Source organism: Hyla sarda, chromosome 9 (genome assembly GCF_029499605.1).
Source record: "Hyla sarda isolate aHylSar1 chromosome 9, aHylSar1.hap1, whole genome shotgun sequence".
NCBI lineage: Eukaryota > Metazoa > Chordata > Amphibia > Anura > Hylidae > Hyla > Hyla sarda.
Window position 1 is genome coordinate 15,919,864 of NC_079197.1, and position 14,351 is coordinate 15,934,214.

The following is a 14,351-nucleotide window of genomic DNA, read 5'->3' on the forward strand; positions in this document are numbered from 1 at the left end:
ATAGATATGTATAGATATGTATAGATATATATAGATATATATACACACACCCCTACACCTACACCGGGGATCAAAAGTTTGGGCACCCCAGGTAAAAATGTGTATTAATGTGCATAAAGAAGCCAAGGAAAGATGGAAGAATCTCCAAAAGGCATCCAATTACACATTAGACATTCTTATTATATGTCAACAAAAGTTAGATTTTATTTCCATCATTTACACTTTCAAAATAAGAGAACAAAAAAATGGCGTCTGCAAAAGTTTTGGCACCCTGCAGAATTTATAGCATACACTGCCCCCTTTGCAAAGCTGAGACCTGCCAGTGTCATGGATTGTTCTCAGTCATCATCTGGGAAGACCAGGTGATGTCAATCTCAAAGGTTTTAAATGCCCAGACTAATCTGACTTTGCCCTCTGTTCGGAATGTAATTAAGAAATGGCAGTCATCAAGAACAGTGGAAGTTAAAGCAAGATCTGAAAGACCAAGAAAAATATCAGACATAACAGCTTGCAGGATTGTGAGAAAAACAAATCAAAACCCACGTTTGACTGCACAATCCCTCCAGAAAAATCTGGCAGACACTGGAGTTGTGGTACACTATTCCACTATAAAGAGATACTTGTACAAATATGGTCTTCATGGAAGAGTCATCAGAAGAAAACCTTGTCTACGTCCTCACCACAAAAATCAGTGTTTGAACTTTGCAAATGAACATATAGACAAGCCTGATGCATTTTGGAAACAAGTTCTGTGGACGGATGATGTTAAAATTTAACTTTTTGTCCAGAATGAGGTAAATTTGGAGAAGGGGAACAGAATTTAATGAAAAGAACTTCTGTCCAACTGTTAAGCATGGGGGTGGATCAATCATGTGTTGGGGTTGTATTGCATCCAGTGGCACAGGGAACATCTCACGAGTAGAAGGAAAAATGGATTCAATAAAATTTCAGCAAATTTTGGATGCTAACTTGATGCCATCTGTGAAAAAGCTGAAGTTAAAGAGAGGATGGCTTCTACAAATGGATAATGATCCTAAACACACCTCGAAATCCACCGGGGATTTCATCAAGAGGCGTAAACTGAAGGTTTTGCCATGGCCTTCACAATCTCCTGACCTCAACATAATTGAAAATCTATGGATAGACCTTAAAAGAGCAGTGCGTGACAGACAGCCCAGAAATCTCAAAGAACTGGAAGACTTTTGTAAGGAAGAATGGGTAAAGATACCTCAAACAAGAATTGAAAGACTCTCTTGGCTGGCTACAAAAAGCGTTTACAAGCTGTGATACTTGCCAAAGGTCGCAGTACAAGATATTAATTCTGCAGGGTGCCAAAACCTTTGCAGACACGATTTTTTTGTTTTCTTTTTTGAAAGTGTAAATGAAGGAAATAAAATCTAACTTTTGTTGACATATTATAAGAATGTCTAATCTGTAATTTGATTCCTTTGGGAGATTTTTCCATCTTTCCTTGGCTTCTTTATGCACATTAATACACATTTTTACCTGGGGTGCCCAAATATACATACACACACACACTCTGCTGCTGGTCTCTCAGGTCATTTAATGGTGGTTGGGGGGGGCCCTCTAGTGGAACAATTCAATTGGGCCTTCTTTTCCATGCATCTTTGTGAACTCTACAGACACACAATTTACAGCCTTAGCCTGTATTATGTCAAGTGTACTGTCTGTTTCTTCTGAGTTTTCTCCTCGATACGTTCCCTATCTAGGGACCGTATATTAAATGGATTTTTTGACAACTGGGGCCGATTTCGAAACTTGCTTCCGTTGCCCCATGCTTTGACACTATATGGCTCTTTTTTTCTGGGACAGTAAACTGGGGCTCCCTGGACCTGATATGACATTGCATGGATGACATGATTAATTATCCATTTGGAAGATACCGGGGTTACAGTCAGGACTGTTTCTCCTCTACCACCCGTTGTCATGACATGGTTGCCTTGTTCGCTGGTGTGTTTTGACGTGCAGACTTAATTCCCTCCTCTACAGGCTGCCACATCCACAGCTGCTGTCCCGGATCCCCTCGTCGAGGGAAAGTTCTTTGTGAAAGTGTCCCTGCGTGGCCATGGATTGCACCTGCTCTCATTAGGCCAGACAGGAGTCTCACCTGTCACTCATCTATCCACTGCCGCCTCCGCGGCTGGATTTCGGTACCCCACTATTAGTGTGAGGTGACCACTGGAGTGCCCTGTTGTCTACATGGACCCATACCAGTAAGTCAGACAGTGCTCTGCATGGTTTTCGCTGCCGCCTGCAAACTTCAAGGGCTGAAATATCTGCGGCTAAAGTTCCGGTTCCCCACTGCTAGTGCGAGGTGACCGCTGGAGTGCCCGGTTTTCTACATGTACCCATAACAGTAAGCCAGAGAGTGGTCTGCATGATTTTCTCTGCCGTCTGTCAACTTCTCCAAGGGCTGAAGTATCTGCTGCTGAAGTTCCGGTACCTAACTGCTGGTGCGTGGTGTCCGGTGGAGTGACCTGGTGTGTCCTGTGGACCCTAGGTAGGGCGAAGGGGATACCTTCCACGGCTCCTAAGCCTCCCCCATTTCCCAGGGTGTCGGGGATATGCTATTCATGGTTTCTAGGCTTCACTGCCCTTCCACATGCGTCAAAGGGGCTCAGTCATTCTGTTCCACAGTGTCCCCTTATCACCAGCACCTGAGGAGGCACTCATTGCGCCAGACCGTTGTCTGCTCAGTTTCTGCCGCTGTCGGTCTCCCATCTTTTGGCTGCCGCCTGCATTCTGTGGCTCCCCGCACCTCACTGTTGGTGTGCGGACTCTGTTCGAAGGTTCCTGCAGGCACAGGACTGCTGCCAGTCATTAGTCTTCAGGGTCTCCTACTCCTTCAGGTCGCCATAAGATTGGCAACGCTCCTGTGCCCCACTGTCTGTGGGGGGGATTCGAAGGAGATTCATATGCGTCAGGAATCCTCCTCCATTCAGCCGGATGGCTGTTCCTGTGGTTTACTGCTACATCGGGTTAACTGCCATGCACTTCCCATAGCGTGGTGGAAGTTCAGGTAACCACTGCCTAGAAGTAGTTCTGAGGGGGTCTCCCCATGTTGTTTCTTGGGCCCTCTGTAATTCGCCACATGCTTGTTCTTGGGGTTCACTACTTTACCAGGCCCCATGCCTGCCGCTCTTGTGGCTTAAGGCTGGTAGCCAATTTTAAGTGTGTGGTTCTGACTGCGGGACCGGGGTGGCCACGGTCCCTTGCCAGTTAGCCTGACTGTGTCTGCATGGCTTTCTAATACACCGGGTCTCCTTTCCCATTCCTGCCTCGTGACGGCAGTCCGGTGTCTTCTTCACTGTGAAGTTCCACACTGTGTGCCTATGGCTTCAGGAGCCCTCTTCTGTGCCTGTATGTTTCCTGCCCCACATGCACCCTCATCTCTTGCCTCTGCGGCTGCTGTCCTGGTGTCTAGCACCATTAGGAGCTGGGCTGTGGGCGTCTCCTGGACTGCCCACATTTTTTTCATGGCTGCTGCTGCACGCTCTTTTCTTCTTTTCTGAGTGTGCCACGTTGGTCTGATAGGGGCATGGTATTGACACACCATTGGGTGCTGAGTCTTTCTTCCATTCTGCCAGACTTTTGGATGTCTGTGGTTTCCTTTGTGTCTATGTCTATACGCCCGCTGGGTCCTCTGCTCGTGTAGACTCCTACCTCCCTTCTGTTCGGTGTGGTGTGCCTCGGGCCTTCCTGGGATCTTGTTCTGAAGTCCTGCGATGATTGAGCACCTCTGTTCTGGCAGAGGGCCTGTTGGGACACTGACACCTCAGTCTTTTTGAGTGGCCTTACTGTGCCCAGTACCTGGGAATCTCTGGGTTCCTTTTTGTTTTTTCCCCTCCATTCCCATCCTGACCGGACATAGCTTAGGAGTGCTCTGGTCTTCTCGGACCGCTGGGGTCCAACTCTGGTGTCTTAGTGATGGTTGAGGTCTTGGGCATGGGTAGTGATCCTGCCCAGGTTTCTCCGCGATCCTTGGTGGAGCGGTCTTCTGTACCATTCTTCTTCTTGGCCATTTATCCTTCCGTGTCAGCCTTCCAGGTGCCTCAGGAGCCCCCAGTTCCCATGTCTTTCGCTCCGGCTTCCAGGATGCCCCCTTTTTCAGGGCGTTCAGTTTACTTTTTTGGCTTATTGCTTCAGTCTCCTTCTTTGGGGTTAAAGTAGTCCCGAGATGAAGGACGTTCAGGTCAAATAATTACACCAATCATGCTAACTTCGCCTTCTGGGTGCCCGTGACTGGCCCCTGGGACAGGGGTTTTGGGCCCCAGACTTTCGGGTCTTCGATCTTATGGGCCAGACCTCTCTAGAGCCGGCTCCGTCTTTCTTTTTTCCAGTGGGGTTCTGGTCTCCAGCTTCGGTGATCACCTTCTGTTCAGGCGTACGCTGCTCTGTCTGGCGTCGGTCTCCTCTGGATGGGGTTCTCTTGTTGTGCCCTTTTTCTTTTTTGTTCCCAGCCGAGTTTGCCCTCTGTCTGGTTCTGTGCTCCTTGGGGTTGATTTTCCTACCACCTTCCGAGAAGGTTCCGACCCATCTGGTTTCCTAGTCGAGTTTTTCTTGTCTCCCTATATGGACCGTAGGTTAGTGTATCGACAAAGGACGGTCTCTTCCTTTTGGTGTCCTGGTCCGTTTCCATGGACAGGGGATCTTTCAGTTGCTCAGTTTCTGGGCCTCTGTTGTCCCTGGCCTGGGGTCTCATCCGCAGGCTTTACGGACGAGTGGGTTTGGTCTATGACTGTTTCCCTTTCTCTAGTGGTTATGTTCACCCTAGGGGACTGCTTTGGGATGTCCCATCAGTTAGGTGTCCCCCAATGAAGAGCGACTGAGAATAGGAGATTTTTTTTTGTACTCGCCGTAAAATCTTTCTTGTGGCCTTCATTGGGGGACACCACACCCACCCATTTCTTCATTTTATTTATTTTTTTGTCTGGATTATCTTTTCCGGTTATTGATTTTTTTTTTCTTATCCAGGATTCCTTTTTAGGGTCCGTCGGACATTTTTTTGTTGGCTTCTCCTACTGCTTTGTGACAAAACGGATTACCTCACTTCCAGTGGGCGGGTATATCCTGCCAGGGAGGAGCCAACTTTTTTTCTTCCTAGTGGTAAGAGTAAGGTGTCCCCCAAAGAAGGCTACTAGAAAGAGATTTTACGGTGAGTACAAAAATAATCTCCTTTTTCTAAATGACCTTTGCAGTTCCTCTCAAAATAAAGGACCCTACAATAGATCCTGGCAGCCCCTATGTGAGTCAGTAGGGCACTGGTGGTGTTCACCACACAACAGATCCCGCATAGTGTCATATTTTATTTTCTAAATGGAATGCGCATTGCAGATGCCTTTTATTTTTTCTATATTATTTTTATCTTTAGCATTTCTTTAAAATGCTGGACCAATTCTTATGTTTGCTTGTTTATCCCAAAGGCACATTCAGGAGGTGGTAAGCTTACAAGCCCAGCAGAACAGAGAACTACAAGAAGTATATGCACGCTTGCGTACTTTGAGGGAGAGCAAAGCACAGTTCTCTGACAATTCTTCCCAACAAATGTCTCCACGTCGCCCCAGGTCTCTTAAAAGTAAGCAGCGAAGTAGGCCACAGTCTCTAAGCCACATGGATAATGGGATTGGACATTCAGGTAAGCTGTCATTCGTGAGTATTCTTCACTAGAAGACAACCTTGAATGAATTATTTGAACATTGTGTGAATTTTTGTGACATTCTTACTGTTTTTTTAAGCAAACATGAGTAAATTAAATTATTTATATTAATGTACAAAATTGACTTACTGAAAACCCTATGCCAAAAGATGCATCCAGTTGTGTCCGTTTTTCATCTTGTACGGTTTTCTGAGTTGTTTTTACCCATACCCAAAACTGAAGCCTACCACGGTTTTTGGTCCAGGTGAAAAAACCATATTGAAACGTATACTTTTTTAAAAAAACATGGGAGTCAATGGGAACCGTACAGATCCGTATGTTTTTTTTTATTTTTTTTTCTTGGAATTTCAATCAAACAAGTGAAACTTTTTTCATAATAGAGTGAAAAGTTAAAAACATATAAGTTTTTTTTTTTCTTCAAAAACTGATGCAATCGGACATCCTTTTTCAAACCGTATACGGATTAAAATTTCTACAACGTTTAGTCAGGTTTTGAGGAATCCGTTTATCAAAAACCTGATACGGGAACTGTATTGCAAAATGGTGCCGTGAACCTTATAGGTCGCCATGTAACACATAGCTCCTGCATACTGGTGTCCCATAGCTTTGTTATAAGAATGGATTGATCTAAATTGATATTTACATTTAAATGCTTGAATTGTTATATAAACACACACAGAACAGCCACCATTTATTAGATCTTAACACAAATGCAGATGGTATTTTAGATCTAGTCTGTGACAAGACTGAAAAGGTCAGAGTACAGCTTGGAAGTATTGTTGTAAGGACCTGTACAGTATTTGGACCTGTAATTTTAAGCCCTAGTAACTTAGTAATGTGAAAACACGGCTTAGCAGCTTACTTTACTTTCATATATGGGACATTTCATGTCTTAAAATGCTACATTAGTAAAGGAAATTGGGAACACATGGGCCCATTACCCTTAGGAACCCATAGGACAAAATCCAATCCAGTCCTTTGCCATCACTAAGATGTCTGGTCCAGAAATTATTTTACCCAATGTGATCAAACTACAGTTCAGTATTAAGATGACAAATTATCCATTTACAGTGACCATATCCTAAGTAATACTTCTGTGATCTTTATTCAGATCAGCAATGCAGTGAGAGCAACTCTGATGCCTGCCAGCAGTCTGTCTCTGAGAAGAAGAGCCTGTTCACTGATGATCTGCATAAACTGGTGGATGACTGGGCAAAGGAAAACAGCTTACAACAAAAACCCAGCCTGAATCAGATCAAACTCAACCAGAACCGCTCAGACAATGATGGTTGGAGTCGGGTTAATGAGGTAAGGACTGGAGCCAAAGAATAAAGTCCCATTCGCTCCATACTGACTTTGTTGGGTCCCGCTGCTTCCTGGTCTTCATCCCCACACATGGCAGGTCATTGCTGCTGCAAGCGTTTGGCTGGGTGGGTGTTTCTTGAGTGTTGAGGTGTCACCAGAAAAGAGACGGGCAGTAGATTAAAGCATTTGTCTATGTTAAACAGTCCATCTAAAGAGGCTCAGTTGTGTCCTAACTTAAATTTGCACACTATACCTTTATCACTCCTCCCAGAACATTGTTTCTATATGCCTTTGTTCTACACTATTGGTCCTGTTTATTTGCACTGGCCAATAGGCAAATAAATGATTAAATTGACAACTGGGTGGTCTCCTGCACCCATTGTCAAAGTGGTGCAAAATTCAATGCAGATGGTATCAATGCAATCCCATCATCTTGATCTTTTGAGACTAGCAGTCACTCAGTGCTCCTTTCACGTCACACTCAGAATGTAGGCACACACAGACTGAAAGAGTAAATTAATTCTCTATTAATGGGCTCTGAGGAATAAAGCTTTGGTGCCAGTTTTACATTTTTGTGCTGGGGGCATGATGACCTCTTAAAGTGAAAAGCTTGAAGCGCAGAAGCTGTTTCTGATTAATCTTTATTATTTATTCTTAGGCTTCACCAGTCACGACAGGCTTCCCATCGACTTGGGTCCCGCAGATTCATGGAACTGGTCCTGCTGCTATCTCTCAATCACTTGTACTCCAAAATTTTGCATCCGGAGGCATTCAATCATACCCAATGCCACACGCCTGCCAGCTCAATGCAATGGGCAGTGGTGGCTACCCTGTACAGTGGTCTAATCAGACGTCAGGCCATCCCGCACAGCACCTTGCAGCATACCAGCCTGGAATTGGAATGCAATCATTTCCCTCCTCTACAATCCCATCCTCCCCCAAATGATCCATTTCAATAATTATTGACTTTTCTCTGGGATTTCCCTGCCTTCCTGTACAGACTACATCGGACATCCACTCGCTGTTTCTTTGGTTGTTTTACCTCTTTGGTTGTGATACAAGCGTGTGCTGTTATTTCCCTTTACTGGGGATTTTTTTCCTATGTGCTGTGTTGTGTGAATTGGGTTTGAACGTACCCTAGTTGCTACACATAGTCATTCTGCAATGTGATTTCACTTTTTACTTATCTTCGAAGGAACTCCTGGTGCCATACAGGTGAATGAATGTGTCTCTGCCTTCACAAGAAACTGCAGCCAAGCAAAGTACTGAGTGAGAGGTATGGGGAATATTTCACAGGAGTCATATTCCCCCATCACCTCCAGAGCCTTTGTACAGGGTTACACAGCACAACAATGTCTCCTTTCTACTACATAATCCGCTTGTGGCTTTTTCAGTTTCTTCGCCCTTTGTCTGTTTGGAGGATGAACACTCCCCCAAAAATCTGTCTTCTGGTTATTTTAGTTCTGTCCAGTGATTCAGTTTTAAAATATCCTAAAGCAGAAGCTCCCTACACCAGCTCTAGAATAATGTGAATTGATATGCGTGATTGTGCAAGAAGTGGCGTTTTTTTGGGATGCTTTCTACCTAGGCAGTCGTACAATTTTGCTGTACTTTGACAACAATGATGATGAGCTTTATTGGCTCCAGAGCCAGCGGTGCTTGGTTTCTTTTCTTCTAATTTAGCCTTGCTCTGGAGTCCAGTGTTTCTATGGCTTCACCTGCATGCATTTTAACACTCCGCTCCCCCCCCCCCCCCCCCAGTACCTTCTCATAACATAGAGGCCTTCTAGCTTCTGTCTTTCGCACAACTGCTGCTTCTGCTTTGCCTGCAGACTCTTGCTGTGCCTTGGGGGATATCGTACATTATGCCATCTTTGAATTTGATGATATGCCTTTTGCTGTACTTAGAACTCAGTCTATAGGCTTTGGGCATTTTAAGTTGAGATCGTTGTAAAAACATTTTTATACTAGAACACATTTTTTTTTTCCTATTTCTGTTTTTATTGTTTTTATTTCGTTTTTTTTCTTTTTTTGGAGGGCTTTAAGAGAAGGATGTTTGACAATGTTGCAGACAAATCGTCTAAAGACGTATCAAGAAAGTAAGGCAAAAGGGAATCGTAAATCTATAAAAAAAAAAAATACCCTTTTTTTTAGTTTTCCCTTGAGTTTAGATGACAGCAGTGAGTGGTGCTGAACTGGTCCCGTTATGCAGCAAATGAAAAGGGTGAGTCCACACAGGACTGTAACTCTGCAGCTCATGTGGATTTGTGCAGGATACTGTACTTGGCACATGGCTGACTTCTACAAATCGCATCCATATGCTTGACAAATATTTTGTATGGAACTTGACCTGCGATGCAGATCTTTTTCCAGAGCATTCAAATTTATTGCACATTTCCCCCTTGAGCTTCATTTCTTCAGTGTATAGGGGTGAAATTGATGTATGAAAATTCGCATATAATTTACCCTTACACAAACGGCTCCTATAAAAATGAAGGTCTGCTCCCCCCCAACCCCCCCCCCCCCCCCCCAAAACTGTACCACTCTCTTGTCCATGTGTGCAATATTCTCACTCCTCGTGATTCAAGTCAGTCAAGGCTGAACTGCAATACCAGACACCGCCTATAGACCAGAGTGGTGCCTTTTGGGGGGGGGGGGGGGGGGGGGTCAAGGTGTGTATCGGACCCTTTTCCCAATCCCAAATAAGCTTTTGAAGGGTGCACATGCAACTTGCATCATTCTTAAAGTTTTACTGCTAGTACATTTATAAGGTACCAGGTGGGTATAAATATGACAGCAACACTTATTACTGTTTTACACCTAAACCTCGGTTTTTTATTTTTTATTTTTTTTTCAAAAACTCAGAAAATATTTTTGCCATAGAACCAGGTTTGGACAGTTAGTCCCCACATCCCCGAGGATAGTGCTCTCCATTAGTTTTGTTTCTATCTGTACATAGTTATATTGTCTTCTGATTCTGATGCTCTGCGTGAATGAACACAGCTTGGTAGAATGTATCATTTCAACGACACTTTTGCGCTTATAATTTTGTTTGGTTTTTATCTACCTCGTTTTGTAGTGCCCATCCTAAACAAGAGAGCTGCACATTGATGGTTTGTATCAGAGAGGCTCTTCCCTTATCTCTTGCCTTCCTCTCTGCTCTTCCTGCAACTCGTAAACTCAAACAGTGAACCTATAGCCACCGGGTCGCAGCCAGATACAAATACGTGCAGACTACGGCCTAGAGGGTAGATCTTTTTATACTTTGGTATTTGCTTAAGTAAATGCAACACAAGTGTTTCTTACTACAAACTGCTTTGTGAATGGAGCCTTGGCCAAAGCTGAAAATGTATCAGTCGCTTTGAAAAACTTGAAGACTTTTTTTTTTTTTCTCCAGTAGGAATTTGATCTTAAGCCTTTCTGTAGTCGGATAACTGCTGGCCGGAGAAAGTAAATGGCATTTAGCTTTAAAGATTGAAGTTTGATTTTAATGTGATTTTTTTTTCTTTTTCATTTTATAGGGTTTTAGCATGAAACAGCACCACCACTTGTCCATGAGCTGGTCTGGTATTGCAGTTCACTCCCGTTGAAGTGGATAGAGCTTAGTCACAATACTAACACAGCCCTTGGATTAGGGTGCCACAGTTACTGCTTTAAAAAAAAAAAAAAAAAAAAACATATATATATATATATATATATATATATATATACATATATATATATATATATACATATACATATACATATATTATATTATTTTTTTGCTACATTTGGACAAACCCTTTAAAACGTTTCTTTACTCTACATTCTGGCCAGAGCTAAACTATCAGGTCTCCTGCGTGTGTCCAGACCAGTGTTTCCCAACCAGGGTGCCTACAGCTGTTGCAAAACTACAACCCCCAGCATGCCCGGACAGCCTTCGGCTGTCCGGGCATGCTGGAAGTTGTAGTTTTTGCAACAGCTGGAGGCACCCTGGTTGGGAAATACTGGTCCAGACACTGCTGACTGCATAGAGAATGTGGTGATACCAATGTAAAGCATTCCTTAGGTTTTGGACATACCATGCTGTCTACCTTTTGACCATGTAGGTGGAACTGGACGACCTTAGTGTTTGAAGTGTCATGGCTGCTCGTGATGACTCTGAAAATTGATAGCCGCGTATTGTCAGGGTGGGCACTAGTGGTTTCTTTTGTACTGTATATATTTCTTTGTTTGAGGTTGCCATCTGAAATGCTCTGTTCAGCTTTAAATCTCCTTGGATGCACCGTCTAGTGGACAGTGATATTGCTATCTAGGAGCTCTGACAACTTGTGAATGTGCCATAATACTCTTGTTAAAGGGGTGTGTGTGTGTGTGTTTGACGTAATGTATTCTTTACATCTGAAACAGTTGGATCCTGGAGTAAATGAGTTTTTGTGTCCAAAATGGTTAACATGCGATGCATGTATATGGTGCTGGGGGAGGTAAGTTAGGGGGTTAGTAATGTCATGCCTCGGGTACTCCGGTGGAAAACAAAAGTTTTCAAATCAGCTGATGCCAGAAAGTTTTACAGATTTGTCAATGACTTCTATATAAAGATCTTGACCCTTCCAGTACTTATCAGCTGCTGTATGCTCCAGAGGAAGTTGTGGTGTTCTTTCCAGTCTGACCACAGTGCTCTCTGCTGACACCTCTGTCCGTGTCAGGAACTGTGGTTTTCTATGGGGATTTGCTCCTGCTTTGGAAATTCCTGACATGGACAGAGGTGGCAGCAGAGAGCACTGTGGTCAGACTGGAAAGAACTACACAACTTCCTGTGGAGCATACAGCAGCTAAGTACTGGAAGAATTAAGATTTTTATATAGAAGTCATTTACAAAACTGGAGATTTGAAATTAGGATTTTTTTTTTCTCTCAACAGAGAACCCCTTTAGAGTGTGTTAAATATGGTGTAAAGCTGTGGTGTCCAACATGTTGCTCTGTACCTGCTGTGAAACCATACATCCCAGCATGCCTTGGCTGCCCGCATGCTGGGAGTTGTAGTTGTGAAACAGCCGGAGACACATTGTTTCCAAAACACAGATCTAGGCCTTCCTGTAAACAGAACAGTCTGTTACCTATGACAGGTTTAGCCAATAAGAATGGTTTGGTATATAGTACAGCTGTTTTTTTTTCTGTCTATTATATTGTGGGGAGTGAGTAAGACTCTTGTGTCTTTTGTAACTTTGATTTCCCATAAAGCAGTTTTCACCAATATAGCGTCTTCCACGCACGTTTTGATTCACTATGGTCGCAGGCCTAGGAGGGTCAATGATCTGGGTCATTATATTATTGGACTTGTAGCATTTACTGAACTGTGAATGGGTTTTTGTTTCTCTTCCTGAAGCACAGGATATTGTGACTTGGAGGTGTAGTTATAGCAAAACTCGGCTTTCTTAAAAATTTGCAATGCTCTGCCTGGATTGTGCAGGAGCGATGTTCTGCCGCACCCCGTCCTGGTTTACTGTGAGGCATTATCTTGCTGGTAGCAGTGACCGAGGTTTTGCTGTTATACCAGCGCAGATGACCCCTGTACGGATATGCTTTTCTTGTTTTTTTCTTTTTTTTTTCTTTTTTTGATTGGCTTTCGGTTTGTCTTAAGGTGAATGTAGCTTTGTGGAATGTATCGAGATCTCTCTCCAGCTCCTTTGACTCATACTTACCTAGTCGATGTCATCCTCTCCTAAGTGCAAAAAAGACTTATTGCATTCCCACATCAGACGTGGGGACAGTGAGCAGAGGTAATCCATGCTTTGTCTTTTTGTTGTTTTTGTTCTGTGAGCTGTAATAGTCGCAGCAGGTAGTTGTGCAGCACGCTGACAACTCATAGACCATCAGTCCCTAATCCACTGGCGTCTTACTAACTCTCTTCTTGGTTGTTTGTTCCTGGGAAATCTGGGTTGTGAGATATATATTATATTCTCTAATAAATTTAATATAGATACAATTTTTACTATTTATATATATAAATATATTATATAATATATATATATTAATATAAAACATTATTTATATATATATATATATATATATATATTAAATAAAACAATTTATTATATATATATATATATATATATAATAAATATAGTAATAAATCTCTAATGCCCCTCTTCTTCCAGCTCCTAAAGATCTGCCTGCTTCACCACAATATTGGACTATTCAGGAGCTGTGAAAAGCCTAATGATTAACACATGGCAATCACTACATTTTCCAACTATACAACACTTATGGGAGCAAAAGTTATCAGCTTTTTCAGGACCCAAGTAATGAACGTGAGTTTTAATAGTAGAAGACAACACTACGATCCATATTCACTGGGAATTCTCTTTAGAGCAGTGGTCTTCAACCTGCGGACCTCCAGTTGCAAAACTACAACTCCCAGCATGCCCGGACAGCCGTTGGCTGTCCGGGCATGCTGGGAGTTGTAGTTTTGCAACATCTGGAGGTCCGCAGGTTGGAGAACACTGCTTTAGAGGACCTGTCACCACATTTAGTAACCACTTGTATTCCCCATAACAGTGTTTCTCCAGCTGTTGCTAAACTACAACTCCCAGCATGCCAAAGGCTGTCCGGGCATTCTGGTAGTTGTAGTTTTCCAGCAACTGGAGGCGCCTATTTCTTCAGAATCATAATCTATGGGGCAGCGTTTTCAAAGACCTCTTCCTTTTTGCTTTTCTTCTGTTATTCCTCCTGGAAATGTATAAATAATTCACTTAATATTGTTACATTCATCTTTATATTAGGGGGGGGGGGGGGAGAGGTCTGACACTGTCGGCTCTGATTGGTATATGTAGCGCACTCCTTGTTGACGAGGACTATGGTGGTGACCAGTTTACAACATATTCATACATTTCCATGAGGTATAATAGAGTTCTAAGAGGAGATTTTAATTATTTTTTTTTTATTTACATACCGTACGTACATAGTTATTCTTTTACATTTTTTTTTTTTTTTTTATTTACAGACAGTCTGTAATGACTAGTTCCTCTTAAAGAGACCCCTTGATTATTGTGTTTTGCTAGTGGGTGGTGAGTAAGAGATGAGCGAACTTACAGTAAATTCGATTCGTCACGAACTTCTTGGCTCGGCAGTTGATGACTTTTCCTGCATAAATTCAGCTTTCCGGTGCTCCCGTGGGCTGGAAAAGGTGGATACAGTCCTAGGAGACTCTTTCCTAGGACTGTATCCACCTTTTCCAGCCCACCGGAGCACCTGACAGCTGAACTAATTTATGCAGGATAAGTCATCAACTGCCGAGCCGAGAAGTTTGTGACGAATCTAATTTACTGTGAGTTTGCTCATCTCTAGTAGTGAGAATAAGAGAAATAAAGTGAAGGATTTCCTGTATATCA

The 14,351-nt window shown here is 43.0% G+C and overlaps 1 protein-coding gene across 5 annotated transcripts in view; it reads left to right on the forward strand.

Annotated features, from left to right (window-relative positions):
* The window catches only part of WNK3 (WNK lysine deficient protein kinase 3), a 133,578-nt gene extending 120,251 nt beyond the window's left edge, over positions 1-13,327 (forward strand). For 4 of the 5 annotated variants that reach the window (XM_056540434.1, XM_056540432.1, XM_056540437.1 and 1 more), the window contains 3 exons: positions 5,445-5,656; positions 6,789-6,985; positions 7,641-9,508. In XM_056540434.1, the coding sequence (XP_056396409.1) occupies positions 5,445-5,656; positions 6,789-6,985; positions 7,641-7,928 (697 nt within the window). In that variant the 3' untranslated portion in view covers positions 7,929-9,508. Of the gene's footprint in view, positions 1-5,444; positions 5,657-6,788; positions 6,986-7,640; positions 9,509-13,118 lie in introns of those variants that run through there. The other variant, XM_056540436.1, reaches the window with a different exon arrangement.
* The last annotated feature ends 1,024 nt before the right edge of the window (positions 13,328-14,351 follow it).